This window comes from Primulina eburnea, chromosome 2 (assembly GCF_022965805.1).
Source record: "Primulina eburnea isolate SZY01 chromosome 2, ASM2296580v1, whole genome shotgun sequence".
In the NCBI taxonomy this organism is placed as follows: Eukaryota; Viridiplantae; Streptophyta; class Magnoliopsida; order Lamiales; family Gesneriaceae; genus Primulina; species Primulina eburnea.
This window is the reverse complement of record NC_133102.1, coordinates 6709058-6728851: the sequence shown is the minus strand read 5'-3', so window position 1 is coordinate 6728851 and position 19794 is coordinate 6709058. Positions and strand designations below refer to the sequence as shown.

At 32.0% G+C, this 19794-nt stretch overlaps 2 protein-coding genes across 2 annotated transcripts; one reads left to right on the top strand and one right to left on the bottom strand.

Moving 5' to 3' along the window:
- Positions 1-3636: 3636 nt before the first annotated feature.
- On the top strand, positions 3637-8432 carry LOC140822826 (1-deoxy-D-xylulose 5-phosphate reductoisomerase, chloroplastic). The gene is made up of 12 exons (XM_073183727.1): positions 3637-3924; positions 4408-4586; positions 4897-4983; positions 5069-5194; positions 5638-5700; positions 6096-6245; positions 6402-6469; positions 6674-6785; positions 7045-7149; positions 7243-7364; positions 7471-7617; positions 8088-8432. Exons 1-12 carry the CDS (start codon positions 3828-3830, stop codon positions 8254-8256), a joined length of 1425 nt encoding a protein of 474 aa, XP_073039828.1. The 5' UTR covers positions 3637-3827; the 3' UTR covers positions 8257-8432.
- Positions 8433-12688: 4256 nt separating this feature from the next.
- Positions 12689-13736, bottom strand: LOC140824536 (uncharacterized). Its single transcript, XM_073186115.1, has one exon. It carries the CDS (start codon positions 13675-13677, stop codon positions 12871-12873), a length of 807 nt encoding a protein of 268 aa, XP_073042216.1. The 5' UTR covers positions 13678-13736; the 3' UTR covers positions 12689-12870.
- Between the last annotated feature and the right edge of the window lie 6058 nt (positions 13737-19794).

Genomic DNA, 19794 nt, shown 5'->3' with positions numbered 1-19794 from the left:
ATAAAACTTCAAGAACGCATCAATACATAATTTTCTGAAAAACGCAGTTTGAGCAGTCTCACGAAAAATGCCACAACTCACTCAATTTTTATCCAAATATTTAGAATTTACTGTCAAATCGAATGTATCAAAAATTTCTACAATTTTTATGTTGAAAGTTTTCTCAGAATCACGACCGAAAAATCGCAGTATTTAAAAAGACAGCAAAAACGTGATTTTAGATCCAAAAATGGTTTCAAAAGTGATCTTAACATAATTGCTCAAACTTCTACAGTATTTTTACGCATAAATAACAACACAACGCATAATATGACGAGATCGATGCAGAAATAACAGAATATACATGTCTTTGATGTGAAAAACTCATGATACGGCGATGCCGAAGCGGAGACGGAGTGAGGCCTGATCCGGGGCGATGGTGTCTCGATTTTTCTTGCACAAAAATGACGAAAAATTGCTGGAAATTACAGAGGGAAGGGGCGGCTGCTCTCAACACTAAGAACCCTAATATTACTCTCTCAAAATAATAAAATTCTGAATTGAAACTTGTGTGTGTGTTATACGGTTTTCAGTGTGTGAAAAAGTGTGTGTGTGTGGGTGATTAAAATGTGTGTGTGTGTTTTTAATTAGGAGAAATTATAGCTAAATTAACTAATTAAAATACTAATTAAAAATTAACACACACTAATTTAAATCAAGCTCCTCAATTAAAATAATTACACACTAATTTTATAAAATTTTCCTCTTTAACAAAAATAAAATATATAATGCTAACTTTAAAATTCTAAAAATCACTAAATAAGTAAATAAGAAATTTAAATACTAAAAACTTAATAAATTATTTAAAATACCCCATCCTAAATTTTAAAAGAAAATACCGCATTTTAAATTGCCAAGAATCGTCACCGGTCCTTTCCTCGATCTCGCCTCGAATAATCGCCTGAACATGAAACTCGAAAAAAAATATTTTATCATGCATCACATAAACATGAATAATTTAAAATAATGCATTTAAATAAATCATGCATGGCTAATAACTCATTTTAAACTTTAAATAAATAATTTAACAATTAAATAAGTGATTTAATAATTAAATAAATACATGAGTTATACATATACTGAATTTTGACACTACAGCAATATTTGAAGAGAACGAAGAACTCCAAGAATAATGTATTGAATAATTAATTCGATCAAAGTGATCTTGTAATAAGAGTCTCGACTTGAATTAGTTTGTTTATATTTTTTGTTATCATCGTCTTAAGATGTCAAAATATAGTGTAAATATAATTGGCGGACAAATATAACTAATGAGTCGAACTCGTTAAACTATGGGTCGGATCGGGTCGGGTCTTATACATTATTTATTATTATAAATTTTGTTCAAAAATATAATGGATAGACATGCAACTAGCTTGTTGGGGGCATCGAGCATAATATAGTGCTCTTTTTGAATAATTTTATTTTTCTAATTTTAAGGCATTTTATTATTCCGGCACACATTTAATCAGCTACGTCCTACGTTGCGTAAATTTTTTTTATTAAAAAGCAAAACTTGAAGCAGAATATAGAATATTGATCGGATGCAATTTAGAGTTTAGATAATATTTATAATCAAGAAATACTAATTGTAATTATCCAAAGTCATGTTTCTTGACTAATCGGCCGCCACCCTACGGCAGCCAGTTTAATTAATTGTGTGTGTTTGTTGAATAATTTGTTAAAATAATCCTTTTTATCAATGGATTAATCCAAGAATTGAACCACTGAATAATATACATGGAATTTGAATTGATTGACTTGACGATGCTAGAAATAGTTGGAAATTTGGTTATGTATATATGTCCGGATCAAAATTAGGTGATATTACATGCCATTTAAAAAACATTTGGTACAAAGTGTAGAGTTTAACCCACCTATCAAAGTCATCTAAATTCTATAAACATCGTCGTTCCTTGTCGATTTATCGAAATCTATATATAACTTAACATGAAGTTTTTTGATGAAAGTTATATGTACAAACGACGACATAGTCCTGAGCCAAAAAGATAAATTAACATATAAGATATATTGTCAAACAATCTTATATATCTATATCTGTAATATATTTCTCATGGACGATCCGTTGGATGAGAGACTAGTCTCATAAAATCGATATGTGAGAAGATCTTATCATGACCGATGTACATGAAAGGAGAATACAAGAAAGGAAATATTTCTTGGACTAGCTACAATGGAATAATATGGTTCAACAAGGAAGAGGAATCAGCCATATTTTTGCATTATTCCAATCACCAACTATCAAATTAAAATCATATTTAATTACTCAACACCTATAATAAATACATAATAAAGAATAACCCCCCAATGCAACCCACGCGAAGTGAATGATTCCCCACTCGTCTCATTCTCCATTTGTCTTCGTACATTTAATCCTATATTTTTTGGTAACAAATTTATAAATAATATTGTTGACGTAAAAGTAACAATTTTCATTAGTCATCTAAATAGTATATATGTATCATAAAATTGACTCGTAAGATTGTCGTACAAAAGTTTTTGTGATGATTTTATGACTAATAAGATATTGTATATATCTCCTTCTCCTACCATTATGAATTATCTAGATATACAGTCTCTTAATTTAAATAATATATTTTTACTTTATCATAATACGGTACCGATTTCCAAATATATGAATTATCCTATTACGTTTATTAATTGTTATTTTTGGAACATTGAACGTGTTTATTTTAACTATAATGTCTTTAATATTATCAAAAGTGGTATGCTAAAAAATCTTTAAATTACCGATTGTTTACAAATAGCGATAATTAACTTTTAAATAATTTTTTTTTTATCATACATGAGTTAATATTATTTTAAGGTATATCAAATTAATCCCTTAAAACTATTATCATCACCGCAAAAGTATTTCTTGTGTAAAAAATTTATGAATAATAATTTTTTAATTTTTCAAATAATTAATCTAGTTAATATATCTCGCGAAATAAAGATGGTTAAAAAAGATTAAGAAGTCAGATCTTATCTATTGGAAATATTTGAGAAAAATATAATAAAATTATATTTAGTAAGAATTTATTATGTGATATGGTAGGACGTACACATTAAGACTGTAACGGTTCAATGAGATATAAAAAAATAAGATAATCTTAGTATTGTATTTGAATAATAGAATATGTATATATAAGTACAAATGAGATTAACACGAAGGCCAGTAACAATATGTCCAAACAATGTTGGATTTAATAATGAATAGTATGTAGATAAGTGATGTTAAATTGTGTACGTTCAAATTTTGATCGAACGTTACCCAGACTTAGTTTTAGCGCTAAATCAATCTACATTGACATGAGAGTTGTACGAATTTCTCAGATAGAAAAAAAGTATGTAGCAGATATTGAGGTCATAATTATTATGTTGGTAAGCAATGAGAAAGTGCTTGAACTGCCGTATAATTTAAAATATTAATAAGTTAGCACAAGATATTTTAGTAGGACAAAATTATTATTATTTAATTAAGATAAAATGTAAAAATTACTTAACAAATAGCTGTAATTTTCAGTTATTATTATTTTTGAAATGAAAAACAAGTTTATAAAACAGACAACAGAAGTGCTGGTTTAGTGGCCATCCCACCATATCCATTCAATTCATACACCACCGCTATCATTCCCTTACAAGGGCAATCACTTCGCCAGAACAAGAAAGTGTTGCCTTGTTCGTTATACTTATATTTGATTCTTGAAATTAACACTGTTTTTTCAGAAAATTATTAACAAAGTGAAGTGTGGTGGTGAAAAGCAATGGCTTTGAATTTGGTGTCTCCAACTGAAATCAAGGCCCTCTCTTTTTTGGACTCCTCGAAATCCAATTACAACCTTAATCTCCTCAAGCTTCAAGGTATGTCATAACAGACCCGTGCTTCTGTAGGCATGTTTAAGTTGCTTCCTTTGCTGGATGGTTTAGTTTTGAGTTGAAATTTATGATTTTTGTGTGATCCTTTAGGAATTGCTAGTGTATGAGTTGTTCACTTGTCTGGGTTTTTTTTTTCTTTTTTTGTTTAAAATGTTGGTTCGTCTTTTTGGCTTTAATTATTGCTTTGTTTGATTCGGGCATCTTGGCCATATGGGTCATCCGTGTTATCTGTAATCGAGGACGTGGTTTGTGGCATTTGGTTTAAATTTTTATCTCTATAATTGATTGGAGATTGGTCTGGCCAATGTACTGGGGGATTTGATTGGTGCAATTTTCTCTTGTGGTTATTGTAAAGATACAATATTTTTTGGTCATCATTAACAGTTGAATCATCTTTGGCTTTTTCCTCTTCTTTTTTTGATTCCTGGTTTTATTTAAAATTTTACAAATTTGGTTACTTTTTTTCAGGTGGGGTTGTTTTTAAGAGGAAGGATGGATGCACAGTTGCCAAGAGAGTCCATTGTTCTGCGCAGCCGCCACCTCCTCCTGCCTGGCCGGGCCGGGCTGTTTTTGAGCCAGGGCGTGTCAGTTGGGAGGGTCCGAAGCCTATTTCAATAGTTGGGTCGACTGGCTCCATTGGAACCCAGGTGAAATATATGAATTGTTAGGCCTATATGCGCATGCCTGTGTTGAGCATGGATGTATTAGGACAGAATCGTGATTTAGAAGTTATGCAAGAAATATGGGGGAAAACTTGACATTTATATTTAAATTACTGATTATATATAAAGGTTGTAGTTATTCAAGTTGGAGAGAAAAGCCAACATGTTTTGAGCCTATGGCTTTTTAAAGTATGATGTCTGCTCAAAAGTACCTGAATTTGAGTACTACCTTTTTTATGCCGAAGCCCGATGAGTTTCATCTGTATGGCTCATGATTTGAGTTTGTGCTCTGCAGACATTGGATATAGTTGCAGAAAATCCAGATAAGTTTAAGGTTGTAGCACTTGCAGCTGGTTCAAATGTTACTCTTCTTGCTGATCAGGTGATTTATCCATTAAAGACACGACATTTACATAGGAACGCATGTTTTTAAATCAAGTTGTCTAATCTAGCAACTTGTCATGCAGGTAAAGAGGTTCAAACCTCAGCTAGTCGCAGTTCGAAATGAATCATTAGTTGGTGAGCTTAAGGAGGCTTTGGCTGGTGTCCAAGACAAACCTGAAATCATTCCTGGAGAACAGGGAGTCATAGAGGTTTGTTTTCTTCTGTATCATTGTCTTTCTTTGTAATTTTTGTATTGTTCTAAAAGGCTCCGTCTAAGACCGTCTAGATGCTGGGCGGTCACTCACCGCTCCGATTTTTAGAAGCCGTGTAGGAGTGTCCGCCTAATATATAACCTATATAATTTTTGTTTCTAAATTTTTTTTTAAAAAATTGTTTACATATTTTTGCAATCAACTTGTATCGTGTGAAGAGGAAGAAATTTTGAATTTGAATCCAATATAGAGGAATTATTGGAGAAATACGGACATAAACAAGAAAAATTAGATATTTAAGTAAAAGAGAAAAAACCGCTTAGGCACACCGCACCTAGGCTGTGGGTGGTCGCTCATCTATCGCATATCGCTTTTTAGAATGAATTTTTGTATTTATAAGATCTATTTTTAACCTACTCATTTCTCTTATGATATTCCAGGTTGCTAGACATCCAGATGCTGTTACTGTTGTTACAGGAATTGTGGGCTGTGCGGGATTAAAGGTAAACTCAAGTGCTTTTTCTCTTGTTTTATGTTTCTCTTGTTCGGTTAGAGTATTTGAAAATTTTGGAATCTGTCATCTCAACTATCAGTTCTAATTCTAAGCTTCGTGATAACTTTATTTTGTACGCAATGCCAATAAGCATGATGGTCGAACCACAGCTCCTAGAAGTTAGCCGAGAGAGTGGGAATAAATTTTAATGTTCGAAAATATGTTCTTGAAAATATTACATAAATTTTAATTTTGTCAATGCTTTCTTTCTAATTTTGAGAACTGATTTTTTGATTGAAATTTTGTTGAACAATGACATTTTTACGTAATCTTTTTGTGTGAAAAATTTGTAATTTAATGAACTTGAAAACTCCTTACCATTTATTTTGTATTTGACTTCTGCAGCCTACAGTAGCTGCTATTGAAGCTGGAAAAGACATCGCATTGGCCAATAAAGAGACGCTAATTGCTGGAGGCCCTTTTGTCCTCCCTCTTGCGCACAAGCATAATGTTAAGATTCTCCCTGCTGATTCTGAACATTCTGCCATATTTCAGGTAATAAAATGACTTACACAGTCCAAAAGTATGTTATTTTAAACAGCCGGAACGGATTTAGTAGTAAGAGATGCATGATTGTATTACATTTCTTTCTTATCCAACTTGTCTAGTCACTTTGCCGATTCTAAAGTATGAGGCGTATATCTTTTTCAGTGTATACAAGGCTTGCCGGAAGGTGCTCTCAGGCGCATCATCTTGACAGCATCAGGTGGCGCTTTCAGGTATGAAATTGTGTCCATAAAAAACGATTTTTTAAAAAATTCCTAGTTGTGATGGAATTTTGTTCATTTGTTTTCCTTGCCCTTTTCCCTCTCTTGAAACACACTCCAGTTAACTTGCATTTACATTTTTCTTTTTTCTAACATGTTTCTCTAGTTCAACTGTTTTAAATAAGAATTTATAATATATGATGCTGCTATTGACAGAGATTGGCCGGTGGATAAATTGAAGGAAGTGAAAGTAGCAGATGCTTTAAAACATCCTAACTGGAATATGGGAAAAAAGATTACGGTTGACTCAGCTACACTCTTTAATAAGGTAATTTCCATTGGGTTGTGTTCCAAGTCTTGATAACCCAAGCCAAGTACAAAAAACTATGGGTTTAGAGCAACCAGTATCTTTGGTGGAGAGTAATAATTATCTCAATTATTTTGTTTGGCTGCCTAGATTTCATATCGATTGAAACTCGGCATGTTGGTTAATTTACAGTTGAAAAAATTATAGTTGGATTGTTATTATTAATTATAGTTTCTGGTGCAGCTGCAAAAGATTAAAATATTTTATTTTGTCATTGCAGGGTCTAGAAGTCATTGAAGCTCACTATCTGTATGGGGCTGATTATGATGACATTGAGATCGTTATTCATCCCCAATCAATCATACATTCAATGGTTGAGACACAGGTTGATTTGTTGTCCCCTTTCCACTTACTAAAGCTAGCAGTTAACTTTGATTCCTTTTTTGCCCAATATTCTGAATTTTCTTTTCCTATTCAGGATTCATCAATATTGGCACAACTGGGTTGGCCTGATATGCGTTTGCCTATTCTATACACCCTATCTTGGCCAGACAGAATCTATTGTTCCGAGATTACATGGCCTCGTCTTGATCTCTGCAAGTAATAACCACAACCTTGCACAAAGATTTTATGACTTGCTGAGTAATTTGTGGTACATGTGTATTATTACTATGATAATAACTGAAACTATAATTTGTTGGTTCAGGCTTGGATCTCTTACATTCAAGAGTCCCGACAATGTTAAGTATCCATCCATGGATCTTGCGTATGCTGCTGGACGAGCAGGGGGAACCATGACTGGTGTTCTTAGTGCTGCAAACGAGAAAGCTGTAGAAATGTTCATCGACGAGAAGTAAGTGTTCACTTTAATTAGTTTTCATTTTTCTGTAATTGTCTCAGAGCAAATTAAGATCCTAGACATGGTTATTCTCCCAACTACTGAGGGTGTGAGCGAGTCATCGAGTGTTAATCAATCCTGAATGGAGGTTGCCAGTTACCTCCAGTGTGTACCGAGTGTTCCGTTCAAACTGTTTGGTTCATTAGCTTTATGGATGGCAGATTTTGTGTCGTACTCCCCAACTTCCTGTCCCAGTCTTTAATCAATTGATCTTCGAACTGTTGTTTGTGTTTCATCGTTTGATCTACTCAATCATGGTTCATGTTTTACTCGGTCTTGCTGTTTTAAATGAGAGCTTTACTCTTCCCTAGTCACGTATTTTTTCCGGCAACCGTTGCACACTTTTATATTACATGCAGCATTGTTTTTACCATGTTATCATGGTCCCCTGTGTTACAGCAAACGACCTTTTGTCCATGTTGCAGGATTGGTTACCTGGACATATTCAAAGTTGTGGAGCTAACATGTGATAAACACCGTGAAGATTTGGTGTCTTCGCCCTCTCTCGAAGATATCATACACTACGATTTGTGGGCACGGGACTATGCAGCCAGTTTGCAGCCGTCGGCCGGTCTGACACCGGCCCTTGTATGAGCTATGGCGAGTAGGTATGTAGACTTGTCAAGGGGACATGCAAGAAGCTGTTATGTAACAATGGTGAAAACTGAAATATTTTAGCAGTTATCTGAAAACACCTGTCCCCATTTCTGTAGTGCCATTGAAATCACATCAATGAAATGTAGAATTCATGCTCGAGGAATTGGAACTCAGAGAGAGTTTTGCTGCCATAATAAGACTCCTACAAGGCTACATAGCAAATAATTTTGGAATTTTAAATGCGTCACGATTGATAGTATTCTCACGAATTAGCAAGCAGTGGTTACAACAAAACGAAATTTTGATCATCGTAATTGTAATAACACGGTAACTTGTGAAATATGAATTGTTATGTTCGTTAAAAAGTTGAGTTAAATTTTACAAAACCGGGATTTTCATCACTTTGAAACTTTTTTGGATGTGCCAATTATATATATATATATATATATATATATATATATATATATATATATATATATGCCTAGCTTCTAATAAAAAGAAATTGTGGTAGAAGCAACTAAACTTAGCCCGATTTTATTTAATTTTTTAAAAGCAAGTTTAAGCCCAATTTGAATCTCATAACAAAATCCAAGTGCTCAAATTGTTATTAATGATTTGCACTTGATAATTTAAAAGGTTGTTTTAGTTTTTAGTTTTTGCTATTCGCTAATAGAAGGTTACTAGTGGACTCTTGGGTAGGGGTGAGCAAGATTTCGGTTAAACCGAATTAACCGACCGAACCGAGCTAATTCGGAAATTCGGTTCGGTTATTTCGGAAATTCGGTTTTCAAATTAAAAAAATTCGGTTATATCGGTTAATTCGGTTCGGTTACGGTTTTCAAAATTTTGAAATCGATTAACCGAATTAACCGATATAATAAATATTATTATTTAATAATTTTTTTATTTTTCAATTTTTATAAATATTTTAATTTTTAATTTTAAAATCGGTATAGTATGTATTAATTGTGTTCAAATAAAACTTATACATTTGTGATGTTTGTGATTTTATGTTTTTATGCATTTGTGTAAAGTGTAGTGTTAAAAAAAATTTACATATATAATTAAAGTTAAATCACAATTTTTTTTAAACTAATCGGTTAATTCGGTCACCGACCGAATTAACCGATTTTAATTCGGTTAGTTTTTCATCGGTTATGAAAATTAATTCGGTCGGTTCGGTTATGGCTAAATATTTCGGTTCGGTTATGGCTAATTCGGTTCGGTCAATAACCGGATTAACCGAATACTCACCCCTACTCTTGGGTGTCCATCCCACTTTACTCTAATAGTTATGGATTTTTATTTGATATAAATAGTATGTGGACATTTGGTACAGAGAATAAGACATTTATTATTTGGCAAAAACTTGTATGAGATGGTCTCATTGATCGTATTTTGTGAGACATATCTCTTATTTTGGTGATCGATGAAAAAATATTACCTTTTATGATAAGAGTATTACTCTTTATTGTGAATATCGGTATTCGGTAGGGTTGACCCATCTCAAAGATAAAGATTCGTGAGACCGTCTCACAATATCTAGAAAAAGGAAACTTATCCATACAGATTATGAGAGAGTTGGGGTGCATAATGTGCCAAATCTCACTCAACCACTACCAGATCGGGCCTCCACTTACCAAAAGATGTGTAAAAAAACAAAACTAATTGGGCCTTCTTGGTGTTTACTCTCTCTCTCTCTCTCTCTCTGGGTCCAATTCCCGACATTTTCGAATTTCCAATGTATTAAAGATTACATGTATACTTTGAGCCAACGTCTCTAATGACTACTTTCTCCTTCGGTTTAGGATTATTAAAACAAGTTTGTGTAAGCTCGTCTGAATTTTGAGTAGATCTATTGTGAGACGGTCTCACGAATCTTTATCTGTGAGACGAGTCAACCTTACCGATATTCACAATAAAAGCTAATATTCTAAACATAAAAAGTAATAATTTTGCATTTATGAACCAAATAAGAGATCAATCTCACAAAATAGGACCAGTGATCGTCTCACACAACCTTTTGCCCTCAATTTTATATCTTGTACGTATTCTCATGAATTTTAATTCCTTTGTATTTGTTTGCTTCCACCTTTTCATTGGCTAGTCGCCTAGTAGGTAAAGTTTGAGGGATGGCCAACTTTATTTCAAATATATTAAATTCTTGAACCCAAAATGGATAGTGAGTAAGTCTTCTTTATCCAAACAAGTTGTATTATTTTTTTAAATATTAATATATTTTCTCAAATGTATTCCAAAATCTGGATATTGTTTCAAGTTGAAACAACACTTACGTCGTATGTTCAAATCGATATATATTTCTGACTTACTCACATAGTATCTAACTTATTTTCATGCATAAACCAAATTAAACTGTGTAAAATTCCTTTTCATAATGTTAACTTTTGAAAAATGTTTAAACCGAAAGGCACGACTCAGACCAACAAACATACACATCCCTACCTTCATATATCAACAATCCTCTAAGATTATGACACACAATTTCTATAGATAAAGTAGGGCATTCTTTGAATCTAATAATTTCCATATATGATTGCCACTAAAAAAAAACATGTGATATGGAAAGAAATGGTGTCTAGCTTTTGCTTTGGAATTGGACTGCAAAATGTGACATAAAGGCCATCCGCAATAACGCCTGGAGGACCATAAGCTTGCCAATTCATGTTCTTACCTAAAACGAAACTTTGGTGTTTTTCGATTTGAAGTGGTCCAGTATTTGACCATGGATAAAATCTCTTGGTAAAAAAAAATGGTTGTGTGTGTGGGATTTTGAATTCGGATATCTCCGCTCGAAAGCCGGAAAACATTTTATTATAGAAAATAATAAAATGAAGAAATTTTTCAATTGAAAATGTCAAAAAAAAAATATAAAATGGAGAGGGGATTAGACTATAATCTTATTGATAGCTAGACCAACAAGATAAATGAAACAAACAAGATCATATAAGTTGTATTAAGACTTTGAAATTCCAACTGTTAATTGTTCCACATCGATTGGATAAATAACCTGGGAGTTGGGTATATGAACCTGGACAATCCTCCCCCCTTGAGCTAGCTTTTGGGGTTGAGTTAGGTCCAAGTTCCAATCTTAACATGTTATCAGAGCTCAGGTTCCACCGTTATGTGTTGGACCACCTGTTCTGCCCATAATTGAGTCATTTGTAAACTCCACGCTCCAGATGTTCATTCCTAGGGTGTGAGAGGAGTTGTGTTAATTGTCTTAAATCGGTTGGATAAATAACCTTGGAGTTGTATATATAAGTTTGGACAATCCTCCTTCTTAAGCTAGTATTTGGGGTTGAGTTGACTCCAAGTTTTAATCTTAACAAACACTAGGAGTGATGCAGTGGCACATAATTTCTTTCGATTCCAGCGCACCTGAAAACAAAAAAAATCAATTTCTGACATAATAATAATTGAGAAAAAAAAAAGAAGACGACTTTGAAATCGTGCCTTCTTGTTTATCGAGTCGGCTTCGAGTCACCATGTGATTATTTCTCGGACCCTCGCCTTCATTTTCCGACATAATCTAAGGCAGAGGCCAAGGGAAGATGTCAAAAGTTCTAATTCTTTATTATCTTTATAAAGTGTTCTATGGAAACTCGAAATTTATATTTTAATGTTATTTTTAAAGTATATTTGAAACCCACAATACTCTTTCGAAAATTAAAAGTAGACGTTATTCTAAAATATTGATTGAAGTGGTAGTGGTTCGAATGGTTCCATCCTTTCCAATATCTTGATTGACTAATTTGCAATTTTTTAAAAAAAAATTCATTTTCAAACTAATGCTGATTACCAATAAAGTTGTTATTATCTTCTTTTTAATTATTGCTTTAGAAGGCATTAATTGAATTATTTGATTTTAATAATGTCACAGTTGTACTTCAAAAAAAGAAATCGCGTAGGAGAACAATTATGCACACTATATATCTAACAAAACTGCGTAAGTACGAGAGATATTAATTATTTTAAGGAAGAGTGAGTCTCATATGAGACCGTCTCACGGATCATAATCTGTGAGACGAGTCAACCCTACACATATTCACAATAAAAAGTAATACTCTTAGCATAAAAAGTAATACTTTTTCATGGGTGACCCAAATAAGAGATTCGTCTCACAAATACGACTCGTGAGACCGTCTCACACAAATTTTTGCCGTAACGTTTAATCTTCACACAAAAAATTAGATGCCATCATTATTAATAGAGATAATTGAATTAATATAATAGGCAACAAATCACGTTAATCGAATAAATCAAACTGGACAAAACATCTGTTAAAATTCGTTCAATAAAATATTAATAGAGATAATCGAATTCTGAACACAAACGGGAAATCTAGATTGAGTCACTATTCGATAAAATTAATTAGAATATTCCTTTTACACTCAGAAGAAAATAACATTAAATTAAAGAACAGAAAAAGGGTAAAAAAAAATTAAATTAAAAAGGTGCAATATTCGATATATATACAAACACACCCAGTCTACATAACGATAATTGAAGAATTTTAAAAAAAAAATGTTAAAAAAATAAAATACAATATTATTATTATTATATATTATAATTTTGAAAAAGGCTGCTTACTCAAAACCCGTTTGAATTAGAGAAAAACCCAACCAAATCCTGTCTGTACGGTAAGTACGTCCGCCGCTTCTCCCCGCCGTCTCGGTTATAGAGCGACGTCGCCGGAGGAGGCGTCACCGCCGATTTCAACTTTACGGCACTCGCCGCTGTTTCTTTAGTTTTATGTTCACTTTCTTTTTTTCTACCGCTGTTACCGGTAGTTAACAAAACGACACCATCTTTACTTCCCTCGCTGTGGCTCCTATGCAAAAAGTCCTTCAACTTCCACCTCTTCGAACTAGACCCCGTTGAGCTGCTCTTGAGCGGCGTCGCCGCAGCCTTCGGCCTCCACACGCAGTACGTCTCCGCCGGGACTCCTTCGAGTTCGTCCACGTCTGAAGACGAGCTCGACGAAGTGGTCGCCGTTTCTCTTTCTTTAATGAAAAGCTTTCTCAAAGAGAGCCGAATCGTTTTCGTCCCATTTTCTTGGAAAACCTCGTTCTGAATCTTATCTCCACCGATCAACAAATGCGTATCGAAAACCGGGTAAACGGGTCTGATCTTACCGTTGTAGAAGATCTCATCAGCCGAAATCGGCGACGATTCGGAACCTTTCGTGGAGAACTCGAATTCGAATTCCTCATCCTTGTTTTCGTATTCACCGTCCCTTTTCATGGACTCGAAACTCTCTTCCCTGTCGAAGTAAAATTCATCTGAGTCGGTCTCCGCCCGAAATTCTTCGACGACCCGAGCGGCTATTTCGACAAGATTGGTGTTGGAATAGCTGTTGAAACTGGGAGAAAGCGAGGTTACTTCCCCCGACTGCATTTCTTAAGGTGGGAAAAATGGCGGAAACGTCGAATGCGTATGAGAGAGAGATGGTAGAAATGGCCGAAGCTGAGAAGGCTAGCATAGGAGATTATATAGCAGCGATTTTAAAAGAAAATAGGAAAAGATCAACGCGCCACGGGAAGTTTGTGATTGGGTGAGGTAGGGTGCAGAATAATTTAGCAAGGTAATTATTTGGTGATATTGGTGTATGTGACTCAATTACTTTGTTGGTACACCTCAGTTACATGTTTATTTCATTTAAATAATTGATAAAAAATGAAACATATAAAATAAATAATTTTTTAATTTTCAAATAATTTTTTTAAATAAATTTCAATTTTTCAAAATTTATTATTATTATTATTAAAAATAAAATTATAAATATCGATACACTATTAATTATTATAAAATTATCGTTATCATAAACCTAATATAACTATTTATCTTAATTTGATTTTGTAAATAATATTTTGTTTATTAAATAATTTTCCTTATAATATTTTATTTTATTATATATTTTTATTACGTGATCTTTAAATTATTATTTTAATTATTAATATTATCATTATTATATATGATGATAGTGATGTGTTTGATAATATTATTATTGTTATTATTATTATTTTGATATTTTAATTTTTATAATTATAATAAAAATATATTTATCATTAAATATAATATAGATTTATAACAGTTAAGTTAAATAAGTAAAATATTTTATAAATATAAAAAATGTGGAGTAAATGAGGAGTGAAAATATGTATTTCAATCTAAAATGGATGGAATTACTATTACCATTAATATGATAAATAAATATTTTCTCATATATAAAATATAAATTAGGCAACCAAAGACTCAAAATTTAATATTTGAATTTCATGGAAGAAAGTGAGAGATGTGAGTAGGTCTCTTGTGAGATAGTCACACACGAATCTGGATATATTAGACGGTCGATTCAATACATACCTACAATGAAAAGTAATACATTTAACATAATAAAAAATAATATTTTCATAGTTGGGGTCAGACCGGAGATTTATCTCGTAAAATTGATACATCAGACAATTTTATAAAAGTTTTTTGGAAAAAAATTTATATATAACTAATTTTATTTGCGCATGTTCAATTTTGTTAAGACCCTGATATAAACGCAAAATGCCTTCACTAGAAGTCATCCCATCTTCAAATAACTAATCTATGAAATTTGAGTATAATTTTACATATTTAATTGTTTTGTTTAAATAAATACCGAAGCTTAAATAATTATTCAAATTGTCGTAGGGATGGCATATATTTGAAAGTTTATTAAAAAAAATTAGAAAAAATTGGGTCGATTTAGGTAAATGAGATGATTGACTTTGGACTTTTTGAAGCCCCGTACATGTTTAATGTTTTGTATTCCTTGCTTGGTTCATACGTAATTATCCCTAATTCACACGTACACTACGTTTCTCCGATCCTGTGTTTTTCCTCAATTTGACGTATAATTATTAGTATTAAAGAGATTCTAAAACTTAAATTTAGAACTTGATTTTGTATTTACGGATATCCGACCCAACCAATAAAAAATATTATTTTTTATTTTAAATACGAATTGAATCGACTCATCTCAAAAATATTTATATATGTGTCTGTGTGATACTTTTTTAGGAGACCTATAAATGTCAATATCAACCCGTGAAAAAATATATAATTAATTTGTGTTTTTAGAATTGAGAGTGTGAAAGATTGGATGACTAATTGAGTAATATTATTTTTATGTTAGTGGTATCAAATGAAATAGATGTGAACGTGTTATTAAAGAGTAGGTTTCTTGTAAGATAATCTCATGAATTTTTATCTGTGAGATGGGTCAATCATATCTATATTCGCAACAAAAAGTAATATTTTTTCATAGATGACCTAAATAAAATATCTGTCTCACAAAATACGACACGTGAGAGCGTTTCACACAAGTTTTTGCTAATTATATATTAAGATGAGGTGCATTAATAATAATGAGCCTTATCATTAAAATATCTTAATTGGGACAAAGAAAGACGAAAGACATTACCAAACATCGATTTTACATATATATTCCAAGAAAGAAAATGAGAGGTAGAAAACAAAATTAAAATTTGTAGCTTTATTGAAATTAATTAACAAGGAAAAAGGGCACATAGAAACTAAATCAATGATCTAGAAACAATAAGATAATTTATAATTTATTTAAATTTCTAGAAAGAGTTTGCCCTTATCTTTGTCCAAACATGTTGGAAATAGTCAATTAACATCGGATAAGTTTATTAATTCACTTGAGTAGGTCTCTTGCGAGACGGTCTCACGAATCTTTATTTGTGAGACGATTCAATCCTACCGATATTCACAATAAAAATTAATCCTCTCAACATAAAAGTAATATTTTTTCATGTATGACCAAAATAAGAAATCTTTATCACGAAATACGACACGTGAGACCATCTCACACAAATTTTTGCCAATTCACTTTGCATTTTATTCTATTATGCATTATCGACTTCCACGATAAGATTGATGTCGGATATTCATAAAATCTTATATGTTTTTTAAATTTTAGTAATTTTTTCCGCGAAACAAATGATATTGACATATAATCTGACAAGAGAAAAGAATAATTTCAAAATAAAGTATAAAATAATAAAAATATATTAAACATTTATAAGATAATTGATAAGCAATCATTTGAATGGCTACCGATTACAAAACATGTGATTATTTTTGCTTCTAAATCTGGCCTGCTAGCTTAATAAATAATCATGAAAAATCATTAAACTAAAACTTGCAACATCGGACTCAATTGTTAGGACAACTCACCAACTAGATTTTTTGCCCTAACAAACAGACAAAATAATTCATTTTCTAAAAGTTGTTTTATGTTGATATATGGATAGATTACAAAATTCTCTTGTCAAAATCGTGCTAACGTTTTAAGTGTCATAGAGAAATATACATTAATATAATTAGATGAAAATGTTGAAGGCTTTCTAGTTTTTAGTAAATAATGCAGATAAATGATTAATGAATATTGTTTTTTTTTTTTGTAAAACTATAGTGCCAGTTGTTAAATATTTGTTAAAATATATGTTACATCTGGAGAAGTTCTCTCCTCACGTATTGTCAATTATTGGATTATGAGTGGAATTTACTTAACTAATCCAATATAATGATTTTTTTATGTAGGGAGAAGTTCTCTCAACACATGTGATATGAACAAAAAGTATTGTCGTTTTGTAGTCTATTTTACGTCGTTTTGTGCTTATTTGACGTGTTAGCATCTTAGTTTTGCGGTTATTCATTGAATTATTCTTGTTGTGTAGTGCTGACGAAATATGAAAAAATGAAGAGAATTGCCCCCAAGGGTGTCCCGTGAGTCATTCAGCACGAGTGCGGGATAAGGAAATCAGATTTTTGAATCCTTACCTATTCAAACTCGATTTTGTTCCTTCCAAAAGTATTAGGACTCTATTTCTAGATATTTTTTCGGTCATTTTGAGGGAGATGTAAATTGAAAAAAAAAACCCCAAGAACAATGAAAAGGGACTTTTGAGCAATAAAACATTGGCACTTAGGGTTGGAGATGAAGAAGAGCACTTCAAGAGAGAGACACGACATTCACATTGAAATCTTTCAATCTTTCTCTTCTTGAATATTATTTTCATAGATTTAAACATTGACATATTTCTTCGTTTTGAATTTATGGAGTAATTTATTTTTAAATGAGGCCTTGATAGGATCGAGACAAGAATATATTTGATATTTGTTTTATTCAACGAACTTAATTCTTTCTTGTATCTAATTATTGATTGCTACGTGTTTATCGTCATATGTGAATAATCTGATCAATTGTTTGTATATTTGTTGTTTGATCTCGAACCGAAAGGCTAGAGATTGAAGTTTAGATTTACGATATCAATCAATACATGGTTAAAACGACTAGAATAATATTCCATTTCAGTGTGTGATCTTAGGTGACAACTGAGATCCCATAAATTTTAATATATTTTTGTTTAATTGAATTCAAATAAAAATATTTGGATTGTTGAATAAAAATGATTTATTAATTCTAAAAATAGATTAATAAGAGTATCTGTAGATTTATGTAGCCACTCTATCAAGTATGAAATAATATATAATATCTATCATCTTCATCCTCAGCAATTTGTAATTTTTCCATACTAACAAGGTAAACTTTTTGTGTTGTTTTTTTATCCAAGCAGTATTGAAGAATATGTGGCACTGGATTTTTTGACAAGTAAACAAGAGATCCGATGCTTCTAGAGTTAAAAATTAATGCTCTTTTGGAAAATCATTTTAAAATTATTTTTAGCGTTTGTTTTTTCTAATTTTTTTTAAAAAGTGTTATTTATAATATTTTAAAAACAATTGAGATGTGTGTGTGTGTGTTTTTTTTTTGTTTTTTTTTTTTTATGTTTTTAAAATAAAAAATGTGAGTTAAACGAAATTAAAATGTTTTTTTAAATAATCGTTCAAGCACATTCTTAATTATTTTTATATATAAAATCGTTTTTTAAAATATCTGTACAAATACATTTTCAATTTAAAAACGGTTTTATAGAATGATTTACAAAACACGTGATATTTATTCTAAAACAACTTTCAAAACAGTTTATATTTTTTTTTAAAAAAAAACACTATTATAAAAATATTTTATTAGTATTTGTCTAAACAAAGGCTTATGTAGTTTGCATTTTGTGAACAAATTTATGGGAAAATTGTCAATTTGTCCTAGTAAATATATTTGTCTATTTGTATTTATGGTGCTCCGTTTTGTTAATTTTGAATCATATGTCTTTTAATTTTTAACAATTTCATTCATTTTTCTAAAATAACATTATATTAGTGAAATATAAAAAAGAACCTAGATTGGAAAAAATAAAATCTAAGATAGAAGACTATTGGAACAAGAACACAATCTTGATTTTGATGTCAAAAAACTTGTTATTTTGTTTCTAATAAATTTACCTAAGTGCGCAGAAAGCTATCGAGCCAACACTGAAGCTATCGAGACGCAAACTGAAAGTAACAATTGATTGCTCAAACTGAACCAGTTCAACTGATTGTTCAACTGATAGGTAGTTTAGCAGAAGACCTTCAGAAGTCCGGTCAGCTGAAGAAGAGCTCAACCGATGAAGAGCCCAGCTGATCAGTTCAACTGAACCAGTGAAATAAGTTCAATTGACAAAGCAACATATTTCACCAAACCAGTTCAAGACCAGTTCAGAGCATCAGTTATGAATCGATCAGTTTACAGAACACGACAAGCTTAGCTAAGTGGAATCTAGCTGTACGCATTAAGGAAAGCAATTGTCCAGTCAAAGGACAATAATGAATGTTGCAGCAGAGCTTAAAGTCAAAGCGTTCCAGAATGACTGCCAGAAAGGGTAAAACACAAATTTCGAGAAACAGATTCAAACTGCAACGAATATATTTGATGAGTCTTGGTGAACGATCACATTGCTCTATAAATACAAGATCATAAACAATATAGGTGTGTGAAGAAGAAAGGGCACGCTCAATTCATATCAGCTTACAATGAAACAACCAGTCGAAATTTGAGGGAACACTTCAACGTGTTATCAACTTAGATTAGAAACACAATTCCCTCAGTGTGTGAGAACACTTTCGTGTTGTATTCATAGATCAGTTCTCACACGCGCACACACCATCACTCACATATACAGAAAAAAGAGCGCATTGATAAGTTGAGTGAGTCTTGCACAAAGACAATAAACTTGCATATGTAGTTTTTAATACATAGACGTTAAACAAGTGTTGGCTGGAAAGTGCTGCTTTCAGTCTAGACTAGGAGTTCAGTTAGGCAGTAGGGTAAGTCACAAGCTGAGTGGGTTTGTACAAAGCATTGTATAAATCAAAGTCTTCTAGTAGATCTTACCGGAGGTGGTAGAAGGGTGACGTATGAGCAGTTGAAGTCTACGAACATCCATAAACATATCTTGTGTACTTAACTGTTTATCTATTGTTTTCATATTGATTTGATCAGTTCGAGCTGTTATTAGTTCAGTTCTCACCATAAATGAATTGATACATGCAAGAACTGATCCGCCTCATTTCATT

Excerpts from the sequence above, each read along its gene's own strand:
- LOC140824536 (XM_073186115.1), bottom strand. The coding sequence starts at position 13,677 with ATGCAGTCGGGGGAAGTAACCTCGCTTTCTCCCAGTTTCAACAGCTAT.
- LOC140822826 (XM_073183727.1), top strand. The coding sequence starts at position 3,828 with ATGGCTTTGAATTTGGTGTCTCCAACTGAAATCAAGGCCCTCTCTTTT. Across the intron at positions 4,587-4,896 it reads CTGGCTCCATTGGAACCCAG|ACATTGGATATAGTTGCAGA; the intron begins GTGAAATATATG and ends TGTGCTCTGCAG. Across the intron at positions 7,365-7,470 it reads CCTCGTCTTGATCTCTGCAA|GCTTGGATCTCTTACATTCA; the intron begins GTAATAACCACA and ends TTGTTGGTTCAG.